Consider the following 23179-nt stretch of genomic DNA (forward strand, 5'->3'; position numbering starts at 1 on the left):
TCCTTAGGATGTTGGCACCTGATTCACACAAGTATCTGCACATTAAGTGGGATGAAGAACGGCAAGACTCAATAAACAACTGGATGCTATAGAACACTAAGCAAGGAACCAGTTACGTGCTTTTGAAATGCCATAAAAACAGCCTGCAGAATACTATCTGCAGCAAAACACTGGGACTTGGCTTTGGATTATTCTATGGCAAAGATGGTGGGCATATGCGTACATGGTCCACGTGGGGAGGACCAGATTGTAGCATGGTAGGTGGGATTATTTTGTGCCTTGAAGACACAAATCAATGATCATCAATTTACATCAGGGGCACGCAGAATCTTTGCTGGTGCTTAGCTGCTAAACTACGGAGCATTAACAATAAGCCAAATGTTTAGAATCTGGCTTAAATTAATAGGCTTTAAGACTGCATGTTATGGTAGTGGCTTGGCTTATTTTTATAGCAATTAGTTTGAGTTTTCATGGACATTATGAAAAGTTAAATCCTGCACTATCAAACGGCAATGAGCACAGAAGTTAGAATTCTGAGTCCGATGGTAGAGTAAATTTTACAAACATGAAAGGGCAAAATACACTTTAACCCCCACCAATGTGGTTTAGCGCTTTTCATATAATCCTTCTGTAGTTTCAAAAATTTTATATAATCCTCTCATAGTTTGGACTAGAGTATTAATGTGACGGAAATGATTTTCCGTAACGTGATGGAAATGATTCTCCGTAACGGAATCCAAGAAAATATCAAGAATATAATTGTTTAAAAACTAAAATGGCGGAAGTGACTAAAATATATAAATTTAATATGCATGACAATTTAATCTCATATGATTTTATGTTTTATTGCATAACCCCCTTATCATTTAGTGTTTTATCACATAACGCCCTTATCGTTTAGTACTTTATCACATAACTCTCTTATGATTTTTAAAATATAAACCTAACCCCCTGTGGTTAATTAATAATTTTCAAATTTACAAATAGGTACTTTTGACATTTTAGTTAACTCTACAATGGAATGCAAACTCCGTGATTTTGACACTTTAGTGTTTAGTAGGTATAATTATTTACACGAATAAAGTTTACGATCACATTAAAAAGAAGAAAAAACCTGAGGAGCCCTTAAACTATTGTCGTTGTCATCTTTTGGCCCCCCATCTAAAATTTGTTTTCGATTGATCCTTAAACAATTAAAAATGCATACTTTGAGGACTTCTGATGACTTTAACCACAAATCTGACCGGAAGTAAAGGGCATTTTTGTCTGTTCATATTTGCACCCTCGGGACCAGCAACTAAGTAGCGTAAAAATAGATTGAAAGATGCAACTCTTCAATTCTTAAGCAAGGCAAAATCGAAGCAACGGAAACCCTTTCCAAAAATCGAGTTTTGTCCATTTGTTGAAATTTCATCATCTTCTTCTGCAAAAGAAAGAAAAATTAGGGTTTTCTTGCACGTATAACATTGGAAACGACGAGGTGGAAGATGCCAAGATCAAATCCAATACCTCCAATGTGTGGCTGCGGATTGAGTACCATTCTGAAAACGTCATGGACTCCACGGAATCCAGGTCAAAGATATGCAGAATGTCCAGTTGCTCAGGCAATGGATAGCAGTAATTTAGTGAAGTTGTTAGTAATTGCTGAGGTAAGTTGTTAGTAATTGCTATTTTGTTATGAATTTGAATTTGGGTTAGGGATGCAAGTATTGGAAATGGATAGATGAAGAAATGTGTCCGCGTTCAGTGGAGATTATACTTGGGTTGCTTCGGCGAATCAATCAAATGGAGAAACAGCTCACAAATACCGAAGAGTCTGCACAAAAGTGGGAGTGCAAAGCAGCAAAATTACAGACAAAGGTTCGAAGGTTGGAAATTATGATGCAACAACATGCATCAAGGGATAGGAAGTTTGCTGCAGCTCTTGCAATCACCTATGGCTTTGTGTTAGCAGGATTTGTAGTCTGGGTGTTTGGAAATTTAGGAAATAATGATCTATTGCAATTACCCCAGAAAGATGTATTATAAGCAAAGGAATGAAGAAAGTGGAACTGGAATGTAATATGTACAAATGTAGTTTATGGGTGAATGGAAAAGCATGTTTTGCTTTAATTTGACACAGAACGTATTGGAAAAGCATGTTTTGCTTTAATGATTGCATCATATTGGTTTATTCTGTTTTTGTGAGCAATGTACAATTGAAATAATGGTATATTTGACATGTTCATTTTAACATGTTTAACAATGGAAAAGCTAGAATAGTGTAAAATTGGATTATGATAGAACATAAGGAAACCAAAAACCTTTTTGATTAAATACCAACTGCCAACATATAATTACATCATTAATAGCAAGAGTCAAGCCACTTAATTAACAAACAAAAGGTGGTTCAACTGTATGACATCTACAAATAAACAACCAAAAAGACAAGTCATTTTCATGCTCGACATAGCACGAGACAAGTCATGTTCTGAAAGCAAAAGTAAAAGGGCATTCAATGCCATTGACTAGGCAACAAATCTAATAGTTAGTTGAAGATAAAGGTACACGTCCTCTTCCTCTTCCTCTTCCTTTTGTACCAGCACCCTCACTTTGAGTTGGATTGACATTTCTTCTTCCTCCTGTACCAACAACTTCATCCTGATTTGGATTCCCACTTTCTCTTCCTCTTGCACCAGCACCCTCACTTTGAGTTGGATTGACATTTCTTCTTCCTCCTGTACCAGCAACTTCATCCTGATTTGGATTCCCACTTCCTCTTCCTCTTCCACCAGCACTTTCACTTTGATTTTGAATACCACTTCTTGTGGATCTACCTTTGCCCCATCTTCCTTTCCATCTTCCTACAGTAAAAGGAGGCTGCTTTCCAAGATAAGCATAGTTGGAGTTTATCCTTCCCTTTTCAGCATCAGTCAATGTATTGTTTTTCTTTGTCCTGGAGGCTTGATTCTGGGGTGGTTGCCGTTGCTTTTGCTGTTGTGTTGACTGATTGAAGGGTGGTGGTTGGTGTTGTTGTCTAGCCTGAGATGGCTGTTGTTGTTGGTTGTTTTGTGATTGATTCTGCCGTTGGGTAGGCTGTCTAGATTGTTGTCCCTGCTCTTTATTTGCATGAGAAGATTCAGGTACAACCTGCTTTTCTCTCCTTCCCTGAAAGTGTAAATCTGGCCAGATCAATATGTGGATTAATGTACAAACAATGTTAGTGAAAATTCAAATTTCATACTCGTTTGGACTGTTGCTTTTCTGAATTTTGGCTTTGCTGTTGCTGCTCAGCCCCTCTATCTCTTGAACAAGTTGCAGCATTGTGGCCAGTCTCTTCACATTTTCTACAGTGCATCACAACTATCTTGCGCAGCTTGGTACCATTTCCCTTTTCCTCTGTTATATCCCTTCTTCTAGCCTTTTTTGGCCTTTCAGGTTGTACACAAGCAACTGGAGGATCCATTTCCAAATGCTCAGAATTAGGCCAAAGTGAGACCCCACTAATTGGCTCCAAGACATTCTCATAAATTTTAGCAAACAACTCTCTTGAGTAGCATGGGGCTGTGAACTGCATTGGATTTCTATCAGACACCAGCATTGCAAAAATGGCATGAATACATGAAATCCCACTTATCTCCCAAAGTTGGCACGTGCATGTGTTTTTTCTGAAATCTACTGCATATTGAGCTGCCCGAGGACCTTTCACTTGATAACCATACAAACCATTCCAGATTGGCTCCCAAAGGCAGGCCTGCTTAATTCTATCCTCAATCAATTCCTTGATTAGGGGCCCTACTGGTTCAGTCCATTTAGATATCCCTTCTCTTCTTTGTTGGATCCTCTGCATCGCCTTCTCTCTTATTTGTTCAAGCATTGATATTATTGGTTTGTCTCTGGCTTCAAGAATGAACGCATTGAAGGTTTCACAAATATTGTTTACCAGCATATCACATTTCGTATGGACTGGAAAAAATGCCTTACACCAGTGCCTGGCATGAGGTGCTTTTTCCACCCATTTAAAGGTCTCACAGTCAAAATCTTTCATGTCTTCCATGGCCTTGTTGAACTCTTCCATACTTGTACTAGTGGCTATACTCCACATCTTGAACTTTAAAGCTTTACCGGGATGTTTCTTTTTAAAATTTCTGTATATATGTTGTACACAATATCTATGCTCACTCCCAGGAAGTATCTCAGACATAGCTCTGTCCAATCCCTTTACAAAGGTAAAAAAACATGAGTCAACACTCAAACTGATGAATATGAAGGATATCGTTTCTATTGGAACAATTGTTAACACTCAAACTATATTGATATTCTTACCTTTTGTTGATCAGAAATGAAGGTGTAATGATGTTGATTGTCAATATCCAAGTCATCAGCAAGGAGTTGAAGGAACCATTTCCATTGCTCTCCAGCTTCTTTTTCAACAACTGCCCATGCAATGGGCCACCATCCATTGTTAGGGTCAACACCCATAGCTGTTAGTAATTGACCACGATGAGTTCCTTTAATATGACAACCATCAAGACCTATTAGTGGCCTGCAACCACTAAAAAATTCCCTCTTAAGTGGCCCCAAACAGTAATAGAATCGCATGAATGTTGGATTACCACCAGGTTTTCTGAATGGAGTGAATACAATTTCAGTCGTTGTACCTGGATGAGTCTTTTTAAGCTCCTCAGAGTACCTACCCAAAAGTTTGTACTGCTCTTCAGCTGAACCCTTCACAGTTTGAGTAGCTAGTGCTCTTGCTTTATATGCCACTGCTCTAATGATTTTGGACCTGTACTCTTCATCAACTGTTTGTATTAACTCTTTCACAGGCAGTTGTAGGTTGGATCTGTACCTCTCTTCATACCTATTTGCCAACCACTTTGAGGTAATAACTCTATTCTTCCAAGCATGGCCACAGTTTTCATGCTTATCATAGATTGACTTTACCACTAAGTCATTTGTGCCTAGACAATTTACTGTTGAGGCAAAAACAAACCACCTACAGGGGTGCTTACATTTTGCTCTAACTCTTTTTCTCTCATTTTTGCAAAGGTTCACAGGTTTACCATTAACAATTGCATAGTTTTTAAGAGCTTCTTTGAACTCCCTGCTATCAGCAAATCTTTGCCCTTTAAAGAATTTTGGATTCTTCATGTACCTCTCTGGGATAAAGTAAATGAATTTGGGGATATGTCCTCCCCTTTCCTCAGATGACTCTTCCCCACTATCTAGTTGATCATCTATTTTGTCCCCATCAAATGCAGCTCCAACATCTATAGATTTTGAACCAAAAGTTGCAGGCTGTCTTGTTTTATTTTTTTTGCCTTTCTTTTGTGATTGTTGGGTAGGAATGTTAGAAGTTCCAGTCACATCTTCATGCTCCTGCTGCTGCCTTCCCACAGATTGCTGGTCATTTTCTGTTTCATCTATACTGCCTGCATCCTCAAACATCAAGTCATCTCTGCAGAAATTCTCATCAGCACTGAACTGCTCATTATCTGAGCTGCTGGTCCTGTCATCAGCAGCATCATTGTCTCTACCCTTACTAGTATCTACCCCTCCCACTGTTTTAGTTGTTGTATTTTGTTTGCCACCTTCAATTTCAGCCTGTGAGGTTGGAATCTTTTCATTAAGAATGTCTTTCTGCACCTGTTTTCCTGTTAAATTTTCACCTACACTTGCACCACTTTTTTTTTTTTTTTTTTATTTTGAGTTTCAGCATTCAAAGGCTTTGTGGTTAATACCATATCAGTACAAGGCTCCTCTATAACTCTGCCCTCATCATCTATTTCTTCTATCAAAACACCAAATTTTGGTGGTGCTGCATATGTCTCTACAGGCTCATTGAATTGCATTTTCAATATCTCTTCAATGGTCTTATGGTCACAATAAACTTCCATCACCTTATATTCCTGTACCCAACTACAGAACTGGTTAACATGTTGATCAGTTTGTAATTGCCTCAATCCATTAGGTAGAACACTTGTCGGCTCAAGGTAATAGTACAACACAGCTTCCTCTTCCCCATACCCCAGTTTTTTTAACATTGCATTAATCTTAAGCACTGACATTCTATCACCATCACACAAATCTATATGATCAACTTCACCACCAGTATTGCCCTCAGGGGCTTGGTCTGGGGGTTGAGGTTGCTGAAAATGGAGCCTCAGGTCCCTGGTTCGAACCTTGCTGCCAGCAAGTTGCTGAGGGTGGTGAATAGTCTGCGGGGTCCACTCCCTGCGGGACACACCTAAAAAAAAAAAAAAAAAAACTTCACCACCAGTATAAAATCTGTAATCCAAACCATTAAACTTGCGCCCATAGTGCAATCTAATAGTAAAATATTCACTCCCATGTTCTGCACAATCAATTAATTTAATTAAACTCCAGTATATCTAAACCCCTATCAACCAACATCTAATTCTTTAACAGCCCTTAAATCGTTCAAAAAATAACACAACAATTACACACACAAACCCCGACGATATAAGCTTACAAATCAAGAGGCATATTACCGTATACGAGATATGGATCAAAATATGCATCCCTCCTTCTGATCATCCATTTCATTTCTCTGTCCATTTGTAGCTTTCAATGCAGAATTTCTCCCATGCAACCTTCAATAGCTGTAATTGAAAGATTATCTAGCCATTCTTATACTTTAGATGATATTTTAACAAGAAATGGGATTTTGTTATGGGCAAAACTCGATTTTTGGAAAGGATTTTCGTTGTTTCGATTTTGCCTTGCTTAAGAATTGAAGAGTTGCATCTTTCAATCTGTTTTTACGCTACTTAGTTGCTGGTCCTGAGGGTGCAAATATGAACAGACAAAAATGCCCTTTACTTTCGGTCAGATTTGTGGTTAAAGTCATCAGAAGTCCTCAAAGTATGCATTTTTAATTGTTTAAGGATCAATCGAAAACAAATTTTAGATGGGGGGCCAAAAGATGACAACGACAATAGTTTAAGGGCTTCTCAGGTTTTTTCCTCCATTAAAAATGTTTAATTTTTTTTACACCGAATCTTTAAAAAAATTACACCAATGGTAATGAATCGCCAAGCACGCTCAAAATTGAGCTGGCATCGAGTAACAAAGCAAAGAAAATTAACTCATCTTGTCACATTTCAACATAATAATTTGCGAGTTTCCTAATAAAAATTTTTAGAATATTATTTTGATATATTTTTTAATTATATTTTTTTCTTTACATGCACCGCATCGTTATAAAATATTTTTCTATCAAAACTCCTAAAAACTCTAATACAGACGAGCTTTTAATTTTCTATTGTCCCTGTCTTGCCAATGAGATTTTAACTAATCAATTTCATTAAAAAAAAAAAATTAGTCTCAAGAACAAGGTATAGCAGATTTGACTTTTTGAGCTTCTTCTATTTATCTTGTTTCAAGAAACCTATTATGGAACAAATCAGCCAAATGAGCAATTCCTTTTACCTAATTTCCAATAAATATTTTATACTCTAAAACTCCAGAGGCTTGCAGGTTTTATTGCAATTTATTTGCTTAGGGAGCATGAAAATGTTGTGAAACCATGGGTAAAGATATCAAGAACCTAGAGGACAAAATATGGCCCCTGTCACCAACATACCAACTTCTGCCGAATGGGGTTGTTGACACATTGACCCACCACCCCCTAATATTTTTTAAAAAAAAAAATTTCTAATAGTGTAGGATCTGCTCTTTCTTTTTTTTTTTTTTTTTTTTTTGTTGGCTTTCCTGCTTTGGGTTTATGTTTTGATAATTACAAGAGAACCCCAAATATCAAGAAAATAACGGCAATTCATGTGTGAAGTAAACAAAGGTACGCTTCTAGTCCTCTTTAATTGGCATCAAATATGATGACCTAATAGAGATGACATATTCCTAACCAAAATATATATATATATATATATATATAGAGATGACATATTAAAAAATAATTAGTAAGTTAGTATAGTCCAATAGTCTTCAAGAATATTTTCTTTTTTATGCGTCAAAACTCTGTTTCACAATTATATTTACAACATTCCTTTATGGCATGACTACTTCTAATAATAATTTTCATTCTTTTCTGTTCCGATCTCATTTTTTGATTTAAAGTAATTTATTGTCTATGCATTTTTTCAACCACGTAAATCTTCTTTCACATATGTACTAGAAAAAGTAAATACTTGATAGTGCTCAAAATTTTAAATCTACAATTTTTAAGGTCCATATAATATTGCCACCAATCCTCTCTCAGTTTTTATGATATACTTTTTTAAAATAAAAACTCTTTGATGATATAAAACCATTTAAGTTATCATGTTTTGTTGGATTTACGTCATTTTACATTTGTGAAATAAGTTATACATGACAATAATCAAACAAACTATTTGAAAATTTTCCATGATTTTATCTCCTAACTTATAAGAAATTTATTTTGAGATATATAAATTTAGTACCAAGGCCATAATATAACAATTAAGACAATCGTATCGACAAAATTTGAACTGTATGTGAGATAGATAATGTGACGATCAACTTCTATTCTATTAAGTGTCACATAATAAATAAAACAGTGAAAAAGAATTCTTTACTTAATCGATAAAATGAATCAAAACATTGGCGTATTTAATATGTAGCCAAACATCTCGTCCATTATATACTATCACAACTTCTTTTGATTATACCTTCTACATAATTCTTGAGGTGCTTTCTTACTTTGAACGGTAGTAGCTGATGCAGAATACCAATACTGAAAACTTTCGGGAGTATCCTTGTAAATTCCTGATGTTGAAAATCTTTCCACATAATAAATCAATTTGCCAACTTTTAACTGACAGAGCCTCCATACTAGAAACCTGCGAGACAGCGGTGTGTGAGTGCGTGTTATTAAAGAGCGCAGAAACAGTGGTGAACGGTAGGTTGGTTCTTCTTTGTTATTCAGGTGGTTGATCTGAAGCCATGGCTACAAAATTGTGGGCATCAAAGGCCGCTTCCTACCTTAGGATCTCAGTATTCCACAGAGGCTTTGCCACTGGTAATGTGTTTGGTGTATTTGTAATATGTCTTTCATTTCTTTCTGATATTTTTCGTGTTACGATTCTTGTTTATGGGTTGGTTATGTGAAAAGTTGCTTGATCTGTGATTCTTTTGAAGAAAGATATGATTTTTGGACGTGGGTTGTAGCCATTTTTGTGTGCTGAAAACCATAGGAGATTTTTGAGTTTCCATTTCTGATTTTGGAACATGGTTTCTGGGAATTTTTGCGAGTTTGGATCAGTAAAAGATTCTTGGGATACATGAGTTTTCATATCCTGTGGGTTTTTTAGTTCATCATCTTTGCATTAGAACCGGAAAAATGCATAGTTTATGATGTATCAAGCTGTAGATTACATGTATTTAGATGCTAAGCTCTTGAAATCTTTAGCATTTTCGTCAGTTTTATTTGTAGTTTTTCTGATCGCTTACTTGATCTATGTGGTAAATTATGTTTTATATGTTCAAAATTTATCTGGGAAAGTATTAGGAATTTCTGAAGTTAGCCAAAAAGTGTGCCGGTAAAATATCAGAAGAAGAGCCAAAACGGAGGTATAAGATGGACCAAAAATACTCTTGTCTTTTCTTTTCTGTCATGGAAAACAAATATTCCAGTAACATGCATTCTTTTTCTGAGACCTTGCGAGGATGATTGTGAGAGCTATTCAGTGAAATTGGCATTGTCAGAGCATTTGCAATTGTGAAGAAAATCATAGGATGAGTGTCATCATTTTCTTTTACATCAGGCATGCTAGATGTAATTTTTTTCCTTATTGATAGTAATCAACTCAAATTAGCTTATTTTTAATTCAGAGCTACAGAGTTTGATGTCCTAGTTGCTTTTTCTACATATGCTGTCTCTATAGTTGAATTGTGAAACATTTTTTCACTTTTTCTAATTTACGTGGACACTGGTTTAGTCTTAGAAAATGAACTCTGGCATTGTTCTCCTTCCTGCCTAATGCTTGGTCAAAAGTTACTTTTGGTGGATTAGCATATAATTAAAGCACAGTATTTGATCCTGATGTTTTCCCTGTATGAAATTTTGTTGCAGTTGTCAAGGATCTAAAATATGCAGACTCTCATGAATGGGTGAAAGTTGATGGTAACTCTGCTACTGTGGGCATTACCGACCATGCTCAGGATCATCTGGGTGATGTTGTCTATGTGGAATTACCTGAAGTTGGGAAAGAGGTGAAGCAGGGGGATAGTTTTGGTGCTGTTGAGAGTGTTAAAGCCACTAGTGATGTTTACTCTCCTGTTTCCGGGAAAGTTGTCGATGTTAATGAAAAGCTTGGTGATTCTCCTGGCTTGGTAAGTTCCCAACAGTTATCCCCCTGAGAATGTTTTTATGCATACCTTAAGCATTAACTGCAATGTTGGGTAAAAAAAAATCTTTACTGGCTTGTCCCTCCTGCTGTTAGTGATGATTTAACTTTGGCTGAAACACACCACACAAACAAAAATAGAAAGAAAGAGCCAAAATTTTTCTTGCTTGTGCTCTAAATTATGTACCAAATATTTTTGTCAGATTAATCCTTTCTGATGAAATCTGCATTTAACTCCCTGCATGCTGAATCATCTTTTTTGCACTCATGATCACAGCCCTTGATCCAAGACAATTATACTCCTACTGATCAAAGGTGGATATAGATTTTTACTCTTTATCAATACTACATCAAGGGTGTTTAAAGGAAGTAAACAAAAAGATGAGTATAAATGTACTAGTCTATTCCCCTCAAAAGACCAAGCATGTGCAACCAGAATACTTGCACAAATTTATTATATTAACCATACAATAGTTAGTATAGAGGACTCTGGTTCTCCCTGCATATGTTGTGAAACCTTATGTAGTCATTTTTGTTCAAGCATTCTCAAAACAAGCATTATGAATGAGAACACAAATGGTACAGCAGGAAAGTGCTTCAAACGTGTTTTGTCAGAACTGATTGTGGAGATTTTTGGTTGATATAAGAAAGGGTGCTAGCCAGACGAGGTTCTGTCTTTACAAACACTGTGCTCTATTATCTCTTTGGTTTCTTCCTTCTCTCTCTAGACTAGATTTTACCAAAATTGTGTCTATGGCAAGTACTGTTGATACTGCTAATACACACTATCAATTACTTATTATGATGTTGTACATCTATAATTGCTGCTTTTGTGTTCCAAATATGAGGTTAGATTAAATTCCCCCTGGCAGGCCAATGGCTTAGCGGTAACTTCCTGTACTCCGTCCATTTTTGTTTTGCAAATAATAGGGTAAACAAGGCTGGTTGGCAATGAGAGATAATAGCAAGAAACATATTGGTTGTCAAATGAGAAAAATAGTTGGGTTGCTAGTTTATTTGTTTTAATTCCACCTTAAGATACATATATTCTTCTATGCACCCAATTTAATCTTCTAAATTACCCTTTTCTATTGTAAGTTATTTGTGTACGTTCGCCTTTCTGTTTAGGAATTAGATAGTTCATGAGCAAAGCATACTGTTCCCTGTTCTAATCTGCCACAATAGCTTCTTCCCTATCTGCTAAACTTCATGGTTGGTCTAATTTGTCGGCATATGAAGCTTTGCTTTTACGCCCGCATACTCTACATTCTGTCAATAATTTGGAAATATGTTCAACTCTTGCCCCTGCCTCACTCTTGTTTAATGTTTTCACTCTTTTGAATTGCAAGTTCATTATAACCAGAGAGAGCACAATGGCATAGTCTTTGGCTCTTAGAGTTGATTACGTTATGCATATGCTTTTCAAGGGTCTACTATCGTCCTATTCTTATTTTTCTAACTGTCAAGTATCCTATAAAATGTTTACATCAATTATTTGCTTATATATTTATGTTTGGTATTTTATACTGAACAAGTAGATGTCTAAATGCAGGTTAATGGAAGCCCATATGAAGATGGATGGATCATGAAGGTGGAGATAAGTAACAAGGATGAACTTAACTCTCTACTGGACTCTGAGCAATACACCAAGCATTGTGAAGCAGAAGATCAGAAGCATTAGTGGCTCAACATTTCAAAAATGATCCCTGGATCATTTGTTGCATTTGCTTTTGAAGTTCAATCTTTTGCTTTCCCGTGTTAAAGCATTTCGCACGCATTGAAAATTAGTCTAGGTTTAGAATTTAGTTCCATTTCATTGAGTTTTGCATTCAGAAGCTACTGATCGCGAATTTAATTTGCAGTTGGCTGCTTCCTTGAGTTCTCAATCGCCTGAAGGTTGTCCTAAGGATAGATGAACTCTGCTCTATGTAGCACAATAGGATGTATTTACCTGAATGGGATGCTACATGTGATTGGAAATAATTATAGGAACTGGACAGCCTGTTCTAACAACCAAATCTCTTTTCACAAATACTGAGCATCTTTCCTTTTGATCTTCACTTTTAAACCCTTTTCCCTTTGAATTAGCACATGATTTGGAGCCAAGGGGCTGAACTGAATAGCTTGCTGGGGGAGAAAATGTCACTTCAATCTTTAGCAAATGGTAGCAAATGGTTGATTTGCACAAACTAGAAGATGAGTGGAGTGGAAAATGTAAAATTCTTATGCCTTGCACAAGTTTTAAAATTGTTTCTAGAATCAAGAACTTTCTCCGCTGATTAATGAAACCAAGTTTAGTTTTTTAACTCCAATGGGGATTCCATTTTGTAGGAGTGGAAAATTGATTGAGCTGAGCTGCACATTACTACTGTATCATATATTCTTTGCAACCCTGCAAGCAATTATCACTTTTGGGCTTAGCAGATGGACTAAACTAGTTTAAACAGAAATCAACATCTAACCACCTAAATCATCAGATGCTAGCTTAAGTGACTTGGTGTGTCTTTTACCATTTTATGGACATTTTCCACCCTAATAATCTTTCTAGGATCATGTGTCAACCTAGCTATAAAGATCTCTAAATAACCAATTCACTTTATTGATAAATAATAACCAATTCACTTGAGCAAGTTACCATGAGGGGCATTGAAGTCTTCCCAGAATTACAGCATAGGGGTTGAAACTTGTGGGCAATTTTATTGAACAATCAACAAGGCACAGTAATAGTCATAGTTATAAAACTCGGTTTGATCTAGTAGTCGAATCAATCAATCCGGTGAATCGATCATAGAATCTGATCTAGTAGTCGAATCAATCAATCCGGTGAATCGATCATAGAATCGGACTAGATTGCTAATTGAACTGATCATAGAAACGGATTGGATTACTAATTAAACTAGTTAAGCAATAAACTCGTTGATCAGTTAATGATCCGGTAGTTCAATCAGTGAATCAAGAAAAAATTGTTGCACTTTCATTTTTATTAATCATAATCTCACTATTATTTTTATCATATAATTTTTAATTATTAAACTAGAATATATGATAAAATAAACAGTGGGAGTACAATTAAAAAAAAAAGGAGTGCAAATAACATTTCTCTTAAAAAAGTTCAAATAGGTTGATCATCCATTCAGACTCGGACAGCAACCCTTGAGTCAGGAGTTATAACTTATAACTCGATGACTCAAGTTGTCAACTCGTTCGTTCAGTTCCCTCTAAAACCCTTCCAAACCCCAGGAAAAGGCAAAAATAACACAATCCCATTATCTTCTGAGCCTCAGTCTCACCAAATTTTATGTTGTTTCCATCACATAGGAAAACAGAAAAGAAAGAATGTCCCTCTTATCCTTCAGTCTGAAGCCTCCTCCTTTCTCTGTAAGAATGTCCATCTCTTTTCCTTGTTCTTTTTTTTTCTTTCTTTTTTGAGATTTGCAATTTTGTAATTAATCCCTTTTTTGCTTAATATTTTTTGTTCTAATTTATGGTTTTTGTAGGGAATAACTGAAAAGCCAAATGCACTTGGGTTTTGGAGAAGAAACAAAGTTGATAATCTCATCATGAACATGAATTGGAGGAAAAAGATCAATAGAAAAATGATGATAGTCAGAGCAGGGCCTAAGAAAATCAACCAAGGTAGGGAGTGCAGAGAGGCCTTACTGAAAGGAATCAATAAGGTTGCTGACGCTGTTTCAGTTACCATAGGACCCAGAGGTATAATGGGTTTCTTTTACTTTGTTCTTTTTTCTGTTTATCTACTTATGTCTCCAATAATTCTGTTCAATTTTTTCGGTTTATTCACTTTTGTTTGTATTATGTTAGATTGAGTATCCTATATTGGGTTTGGTCTTCTGCAGTGCATATTGATCTTGGAGGAGTCATCATAAACCATGGTGAATTAAATGCCTTTAGCAAATGAAATCAGTTGTTTATGCTGTATAGAATTTATAATATCGCTCTATTCTGGCCCGTTGGGATGAAAAAGGAACAATCTTTGGAAGATGAAGATATATAGTTGGAATGTACTATGTAACTTTCATATTCATCATTCCCTTCTGTTTCCTTTGGGATGAAAAAGGCATCATCTTTGGAAAATGGAACTTTGTTGTTTAAGTATTCGCTATTACTTACATGTTTATAGGTTCTATTGTACTTTCATGATTATGCTTTAATCTATCTCCAATTGTCAACTAGTTTTGTGATGCTCTTCAGGGCGCAATGTTGTTCTTTTGGAATCTGACACGCTTAAAGTAATAAATGATGGTGTAACAATAGCCCGTGCAATTGAGCTTTCTGATGCAATTGAGAATGCTGGAGCGATGCTGATCCAAGAGGTCTCTCATGCTTTCGGACAGTGTATCTTTTAGCAAAAATTGAAATCTTTGATTTGTTCATCATTTAGCCAACTTTCCTGGATTCATTGATTATTAACTTTTTATATAACTTCACTGTAGGTTGCAACTAAGATGAATGATTCAGCTGGGGATGGTACAACAACTGCAATTATTTTGGCTCAAGAAATGATCAAGCTAGGGTTGTTAGCTGCTTCTTTTGGGGCAAACCCTGAATCTTTAAAGAATGGGATGCAGAAGACAGTAAAAGAATTAGTTAAGATCCTTAAGAAGAAAAGCTATCCTGTAAAAGGAAGGAAAGATATACAAGGTACCATTTCTTTTTCACTTCTAGGGATTCATTATTCACTGAAAGTTGTTTAGTTTTTATTACTGTTCTTCTGGTTGCTGCAGCTGTTGCATCTATATCTGCTGGAAATGATAAATATATTGGCGATATTATTGCTGAAGCTATTGATAAGATTGGTCCTGATGGAGTAATATCCATTGAATCTTCCCCAACATTCGAAACCTCTGTTACAGTTGAAGAAGGAATGAAGGTAACTATACTGTCTAAGTAGTAAGTTGTTGCTTGCTTGTGATTATGTTGTAGTTTGACTGGGCCAGATAGCAAATTGTTATTTGCCATCTGTAGTTAAAGATTGATTGATTTCTCTTCAAATTTGGCAAATATAGACACATTACAGGAAACTTCCTCTGGCTAATCCATTTGCTTTAGTTGGTACGCTAGCAAATAAACTTAGAGAATGGAAGTACCAAAACGGCTGTTTAGCTTTTCCAAAGGACATATTTTGGCCACTTTGTTCTTTTCGGAATTAATTTGGCCACTCAATAGCTAAGTCTAGTGTTGTAAACAATCCAGATACTCCTCTTAACTAGATGAAGACAACAACCACAGGCAGCTAGGTTGATGCATTAAGCTGTAAAGGTCAATTGGTCAGGGTTTTGAAAGAACTGAGCTGTACGAATTAATCCCCAGTTAGTGGACATAAGTAATTGTTTGAATGCAATCATGCACTTCATTCAACTGAACAGAGGCATTAGATGAAATAACCACATAAGATACTTGGATGAATCAGTTGACCAAATTGGTGCAGAAAATAACTTGGTGGCCAAAACAAGACTTTTTGAAAAAGTTGATCTCTGTGTAGATGTTGTTCCCTTTTTGAAGTCGGTTTAATACAACTGATACTCATTTCAAGCTCACATTTTTGCGTGAAGACGTACAGCAGTTGATTACATTTGGAATTCATTTACTTCATCGTAATGTTCAGAATTGATATCAGAAAGGTTTATATGTTGCAGAATCGATATCAGAAAGGTTTATATGTTGCAGAATCTTCAAGTTTAGGATCACGTCCTCCTTAAAGCCAAATAACATGTCTATGTTTTTATTCTGGTGTCTTGAGAAGTATTTCCACTTGCATTAATTGATTGGTTATGTCTTTAGGAAGTTGATGTGGACCTACAAATATCTTTTTATAATGGTAGATAGTTGAAAATAGTACCTTCTGATTCCATGTGCTTCTGTTTTATTGGGTATCATCCCTACTTCATCTTTTGAAATCCATACATTCAACTAATTTTAACTTGGGCATGCTTGACCCATGTCCTGAAAGTTTATTGATGTTGCAAGTCCATCCAATCTGTTCTTTTGATTCATGCAAAATTATAAACTTTTATACCCTTTGAAATATGTTACCACTTATAGATGCAATTTGTGTAGCAATTAGAAATCTTGTGTATAATTTATATGAACATTGACAAAGATTAGAGCAAAATAATGATCAAAAGTGAGGTGAAACATAATGCATTGTACAGAGTACGAGTTTTGTAGCACGTGCAACAAACACTGCTACACTAAATAATTTTATATTTTTCTATTTTCTTGTAAAATTGTTTGTCTCCTTTCTTAGTTTTTCACCCCTTCTATTTCCTGTCTTTGCATTCCTTCCCTCCTCTATTTTCAATCATCCTCGGGAAGATTAAGTACAGACTTCATGATCCAGACAGCAATAGTTGGAATGATTCCTGCAGACTGGTAGTCGGTTGCTTCAAGCAGCTTTGGCTTCCTTTTTGATCTCTCCCAGGTGATCTAAATGGCTAGGATTTGTGGCTTTGCACAATTGAGACAAGGGGAACAGTTGGATTGTAGAAATGTTGCCTTGGGAAGAGGATACGGGGCTCAATTACTTTTTTCTGTTCATAATTTCATTTTTCATAGACATTTTCATTTCAATGGCAATAGTTTGGGACTGCTTGAGAGCATGTTTCTGCCCACTCTAACTTGTGCACTGTACGATGGCTTTTGGGGCAGTTAGTTGAGGATACATTTGCCATCTTGGAACTTTTCAGGACAGTTCTTTAGTTTTCTTTTAGTGCTGAGTCCGTCAAATTGTTTAATTGGAAATATCCAAAACAATAATGAATGTGGTGTTATAATCGACTATCGAACTCACCCTTCAACTTAAAATGGAGGAAAGGAGTAAGATAGCCTTAGGTGCTTGATGTAGTTCAGATTGCCATCATATTATGTTTTTCATCAGGTCTGGTCCCAAAGTGCAACAGTAGTTTCTATTGAACCCCCCCACCGCCACCCCCCCCCTGGGGTTCCCTTTTTGAGTTTGGACTATTCTATTCTTGGGGACCCATTTAATTTCATGTTGTTTTGGTTTCGTATATCTGTTCATGAACACATGCATTCACTTTTCTTTTCTCTGCTTTTATTGGGTTTTTATAATTTTCTTGATTTCTATTCAGGCATTCTTTTCCTACAGATTGACAAGGGGTACATGTCTCCTCATTTCATTACAAATGTGGATAAATCTCTAGTCGAGTTTGAAAATGCTAAAGTTATGGTTACCGATCAAAGGATATCAAGTGCACGGGAGATTGTGTCTATGCTGGAAAAAGTAACCCAGTTGAGTGTGCCACTGTTGATAATTGCGGAAGATATTTCAAAGGTGGTGCTGGAAATGCTAGTTGTGAATAAAAGTCAAGGCATACTGAATGTTGCTGTTGTTAAGTGCCCAGGATTTGGAGAAGGGAAGAAAGCTCTATTGCAAGATATCTCCCTTATGACAGGTGAGGTTGGATGATGTTTCTATATCAAAAGTATTATATTTTCCTAGAAAACGACAAGGATGTACAAGATGTTTTAGTCTCAAGTTCCAAAAGTTTTCCATATTCCATGATATTTGTCAAACTCTGTCATGTTGATAAAATGTTTCCAATGCTTTCATTTTATCTATTTTAATTTGCAAGACCCCAAGTTTGTGTTTCAAGAGAATTTGAGTGCTAATTGCCATTAAATTGGATGTCTGAGTAGCACTTAATACACTACTGAAGGACAATTCCAAAGTCGCTAACAGCCAGAGCAACCTAGTATTTAGGCTAATGAAATTCCATATAGCACTCTTCTTTCATGAGATTGTGCAAGTATACACCCAATTGATACTTGTCAATTCCAATAATTAACTAAGAATAAAATAGACCTTTTGCTAAGTTGCAGCATATTTTTTCAAGATACATAACAAGCAGAGTGAACCATTTTCCTACAATGATATGTACATTTGAGAATTATTTGTGGAGTCATGATATTCTTTATCATGAAGGTTTCGTACGTTATGTTTGTAAGGTTTGTTGGTGCTTGATTTTTCTTCCTTCTGGATTGGCTCTATACCATGACAACCAGGTGCTGATTTTCTTTCTGGAGATTTGGGTCTCACTCTTGAAGGTGCAACCTCTGATCAGCTTGGGATTGCACGAAAAGTAAGCATAACAAGTAATTCGACCACCATTGTTGCTGATCCTTCTACTAAAGCCGAAATACAAGCAAGAATTATGGAGATAAAGAAGAATCTTGCTGAGACAGATAGTAAATACCTGTCCCAAAAGCTTTCTGAAAGAATTGCGAAACTCTGTGGAGGTGTGGCTGTAATCAAGGTAGCTGAAGCATAATTTTAAGCCTCTTTCACCTTCTATCCAGCTATAATTGTCAAACTACCTGTCAATTGAATCTCTTCTTTCGTTTGACTGTATACTTAAGTATTTCAAACACCTAAGAAACAGCGCCCTACATGTTTGAGTTCTCCAAAACTACGTTGAGAATATGGGGTTATATTAAATACTCGAAACACCTGAAAATAGGGCCCAGCAGTGTTGTTCGCTTTTCTCCGAATATCACATCAAATATAACAGCATCCACATGTTTCCCTTGTTTTTTGCTCTGTCTGACTTTCTCTTCTACTATCTCTTTGACAAAAGTAGTGTTACATTTTCAGCTCTTCCTAATTAACCATCCCAAGCAGAGTATGACATTCAATATTATAGGGAGTGTGATAGGTTTCATAAAATTGTCATTTTACAGAAGGCTTATGATGCATCAAGTTGGCCTATGCATTATGCTCTTGCTTAACAATTAACAACTTTTTGTTATTTATTGCATTGAGATTATTATCAGAAATTATTATAACTAAATTTGGTTTAAAAGAAGAGATGTCATCTTGAATAGTTGATTGTTTCGATAAATAGTTGGGACTCTCTCTGCGGCATTTTTCCTTGAGACTTGAAAGTGTACTAAATACTTGTGTATCAATGTGAGTTTGCCACATTCATGAAGATACCGTTAACATTACCACCTCATGATATATTTTCTTGGGAAGGTAATATGTTTGTCAAGAGACAATGAGGGAGTGCAACATATAAATGCTTGGGTAGATCGTTTAGTTATCTTCTCATACAATAACTAGCTCTAACAAAAGACATTGAGGTTAGATCTGTGGCAATTTTTGCTGTGTTTGATATGTTTGAATTAGTGATGCTTGCAGCAGACCTTAGTGTGATTGCTATTTCTATATGTTTGTATTTAAGTATTGGATTATTATCTTTGTTCAGCACAATTGGGATAGGATATTGCTGATGTTTTCGGGGCTGAAGTTTTCTTTCAGATTCAATCATTCTTTTTTCAGATTCAACCAAAAGAAAATTTTTCTTTCCTGTTTTTGTTTTCTCAAGCTATTGATTGGCATCAGGTTGGAGCTCACACTGAGGTGGAACTTGAAGATCGTAAGCTAAGAATTGAGGATGCAAAGAACGCCACATTTGCTGCTATGGATGAAGGCATTGTGCCTGGTGGAGGAGCTGCATTCATACACCTCTCCAAAGAAGTACCAATAATTAAGGAACAGTTTCAAGAACCAGATGAACAGCTTGGTGCTGAGATTATACAAATGGTATGACTTAGTTTCTTCCTTCTTTTGTGCGTGATGCTTATGTAAGTGGCAATGGTGTCAGTTCTTGAGTGCTGAAGTTGTGTTTTCTTGGACTTTGATAGAGCTTCCTGGTCTTGGGTCAGATGCAGTGCAGATAACATTATGGTATTATGATATTTAAAAAAAGCATAAAACTGTATTCTTTTGCCATGTCAGCTTTCTGTTCCTTGGATGAGTATGTTGTGAATGAGAAAGGCCGATTTCAAATGCAATCTATGTAAACAACAAATCGAAAAATGCTAAAACCATTGCTTTCTTACCTTTATTTATGATGGGTATCATGTAAGAGACCATTCCAAGATTGCATATATTTGTTTTGTCTGAAAGTTCATTTCACCAATCAGCAGAGACTGTTTAATCGTAATCTCTAAGATGGGTTTTAAGTTGATTTGTTTGATTTTGAGGAGCAAAAGAGTTTTTGAAGTAGATACTTCATTTTGATCACCTTCACTGTTATGTAATATGTTGCAATGAATTTCAGGCACTTCTTGCTCCTGCAAACTACATTGCAGCCAATGCAGGTGTTGATGGAGCTGTAGTTGTGGAGAAAATTCGAGCCTGTGACTGGCAAATTGGATATAACGCATTGACGGGACAATATGAAGACCTTCTTAGGGCTGGAGTTGTTGATCCTTGTAAAATCTCAAGGTATGCACTTCAGAATGCTGTCTCTGTTGCTGGTTTAGTCCTAAGTACCCAAGCTATACTGGTTGAGAAAACAAAGAAACCGAAGCCGCTTGTTCCCGATATTCCTGGTATATCACCATGAATGATGACAAAGTGGGTATTTTTTTTTTCAAATTATCTCTCAACGTAGCAAGAGAAGATTTACACCACTTCAGTACAAACGTTTGTTGAATCATTCCTCTGGCTCAGGATTCAGCTAAGACTGGCTACCCTTGACAAACTATAGATTGAAGATTAGCTGCATCAAGATAATTTACTTGTGTTCTCTGCCTAGGTCTTTCATAATCTAACATAGGAGAAACAATATTCTGAGAGCAGCTAAGGAATATCCACCGAATGCTTGTCCTCGTGTACTGTTTCATTTGGGTGAACATTTATGCTGAAGATCCGGAGGTTTTCATTCTTAGTAAAAATCTCCAGGATAACAACAAAAGGGAAAATGGTATCCGTATTCCTAAAGTCATTTCTCATGTATAATGGTGAAGGCTCTGATTGTAGATCAACTCCAGCTTCTGAAAGAGTTAGGAGGTTCATTCGTTTTCTTGATTCACAGTATATGTGCAATTGAAGCAACTTCATTTATGTAGGATCTTCGAAAGCAAGATTTGAAGAACTTTTACTTCTCTTGGTATGAGAAAGTAAATAGGTTCTTACACTGGTTGGTGCACAAAGCCATAAACAATTGACTTCTGGTACGATGTTGTAATTTTCTTTGAGTTTAATCATGGATTGTGGACTTTAAGGAATGGCCCTCAAACAACAACAATATATTTATAGCCCTTTGCAAAGGTCAATGGATGGTTGTTTGTGATACCTTTGTGTAGAATTCTAAGTGATGACATTTAGTAAAATATGCATTGTTAGAAACTTAGAAGTATTTCTTTACATCTGATCTGATAGATAACTCATAACACCTACTTTCCTTTAAGATATGGACGGATTTGTTATGGACGTGGCATGAATTTGCTTTATTAACTTCTTGTTGAAGTGTGGCCTTTCTGGTCACAGTTGAAAGCAGTTAATTAAAGTTTTCCCAAAGTGATCAATATTTGATAATGATACCCCATTTGGCCATTCCCCTTGATATTAAAAACTGTATACAGATTTCAAATCTGCTATTCATATATAAAATTCATTGGCCTGCAAAAATGTTAAATGCCCTCATGTTGATTCCAAAGTATATGAAATGCCTCCAAAGTATATAAATTTTCTGGTTCTGTCATTGCATATATATAGGCTTTCAATAGAACAAAACATAGAAGAAATGCAGAACTCCAACAAACTGCTTAACCAAAAAAAACCCTTTAATCATTGTTGTAAAACAAAGATGAATCTATCAAAAAACACATTTCATTTACATCCAATATAGTAATCTTCTTGAAACTGTCTCAAATCTACCACTACTGTCTCTTCACAGTCTTGTTCATGTTTTTCTCTTGTACTGAATTTCTTATGATGCTCAGATTTGAGAAGATTTGCATGTCTATAAACTAAACTAAAACTTAGTAACATGCATAATTTTAGCCGTACAGCAGCGCCCTATTGGAGCAGTCTCAGCAGCAGCAGTAGTATAGAGATAATGATGTTAGCTTACTGTCAAAGTTAAGTATGTCCTCCATATCATATCACAGCCTTCTAAAATACGCTCACAGTGCTGCGCACTGTATATCTTTTCTTCCATAGAAAAATGTTTCACATTGGATGAATATCACAATACCTTATTATGACAACTTTTAATGCTTTTTTTTTTTTGTTTGTTTTTCTTGGGTTTCTTATGTACATTATTAAAGATTATTCTACTTGTATTACCTGCCCATTTATTATTAAATTTAGACAGCCATGATTAGTGAGGGTTAGGAGTAGACCCCTACCAACTCAAAAAAATTAGATGCAATTAGATAGTATCTGTTATTGGTTAATTGGCTGAGTATGGTGGTGGGGCTTTGACAGTAGGAAAAATAGAAATTTCCCGTTCGGATTGTTATTTTTTGGAGTATTTTTTTTTGTAGAAACATTTACTATAACAACTCGATATATGTGAGATAAAAAGGTAATTAGGAAATAGTTCACGAAAAATGTAAAAATTTTTTGAGAAAAAATTACAATCCAAACAAGGCAGGACCCTCTAAAACAAGACTTTGCTTTTCAAAAATTTTTTTTTTTTGTGTAATATTATGAATGACTCCCCCTTTTCCCCCCCTCTTGAATGTGGCATTTTGACTTCAAAGACTTATTAATAATGAAAAACTCTCCAAACTTGTTATCATGATTACCCAAAGAGGACATATTACATATGTGCATGTACAAATGCAAATGAATTTTCAGTTGAGATGAGTAAATACAAAAGCTGCAAGAATATGTTGGATGTAATATTATTGTAAGTGTCTAAAAAAGATCCTTCATTAGTCAACTGCCTCAGTTGAGAAAATTAGGAGTATGACAATAATATAATTACCATCATTTGGTAAATTTGATTAGATAATTATCTCAAACATGCAATAAGAATCACCTTTAGGAAGTCATTAACAAGAAGATAATG

The 23179-nt window shown here is 35.8% G+C and overlaps 2 protein-coding genes and 1 long non-coding RNA gene across 4 annotated transcripts; all 3 read left to right on the plus strand.

Annotated features, from left to right (window-relative positions):
• Nucleotides 1-1301: 1301 nt before the first annotated feature.
• LOC140014386 (uncharacterized) lies at nucleotides 1302-2219 on the plus strand. The gene is made up of 2 exons (XR_011821159.1): nucleotides 1302-1572; nucleotides 1699-2219. It is a non-coding gene; the product is annotated as an uncharacterized lncRNA (long non-coding RNA).
• Nucleotides 2220-8794: 6575 nt separating this feature from the next.
• On the plus strand, nucleotides 8795-12360 carry LOC113707750 (glycine cleavage system H protein 2, mitochondrial). Its single transcript, XM_027230063.2, has 3 exons — nucleotides 8795-9001; nucleotides 10055-10314; nucleotides 11881-12360. Exons 1-3 carry the CDS (start codon nucleotides 8926-8928, stop codon nucleotides 12007-12009), a joined length of 465 nt encoding a protein of 154 aa, XP_027085864.1. The 5' UTR covers nucleotides 8795-8925; the 3' UTR covers nucleotides 12010-12360.
• Nucleotides 12361-13480: 1120 nt separating this feature from the next.
• LOC113707939 (chaperonin 60 subunit alpha 2, chloroplastic) lies at nucleotides 13481-21453 on the plus strand. 2 transcript variants are annotated; one of them, XM_072065168.1, is made up of 10 exons: nucleotides 13481-13706; nucleotides 13826-14042; nucleotides 14541-14662; nucleotides 14783-14990; nucleotides 15074-15219; nucleotides 17458-17468; nucleotides 17553-17764; nucleotides 18375-18625; nucleotides 19714-19914; nucleotides 20435-21453. In XM_072065168.1, the coding sequence occupies exons 1-10, from the start codon at nucleotides 13665-13667 to the stop codon at nucleotides 20720-20722; spliced, it is 1698 nt and encodes a 565-aa protein (XP_071921269.1). In that variant the 5' UTR covers nucleotides 13481-13664; the 3' UTR covers nucleotides 20723-21453. The 2 variants fall into 2 exon arrangements, with proteins under 2 accessions (XP_071921269.1, XP_027086149.1); XM_027230348.2 differs by having other exon boundaries at nucleotides 17458-17764.
• The last annotated feature ends 1726 nt before the right edge of the window (nucleotides 21454-23179 follow it).

Source organism: Coffea arabica, chromosome 9c, assembly GCF_036785885.1.
Source record: "Coffea arabica cultivar ET-39 chromosome 9c, Coffea Arabica ET-39 HiFi, whole genome shotgun sequence".
Classification (NCBI taxonomy): domain Eukaryota; kingdom Viridiplantae; phylum Streptophyta; class Magnoliopsida; order Gentianales; family Rubiaceae; genus Coffea; species Coffea arabica.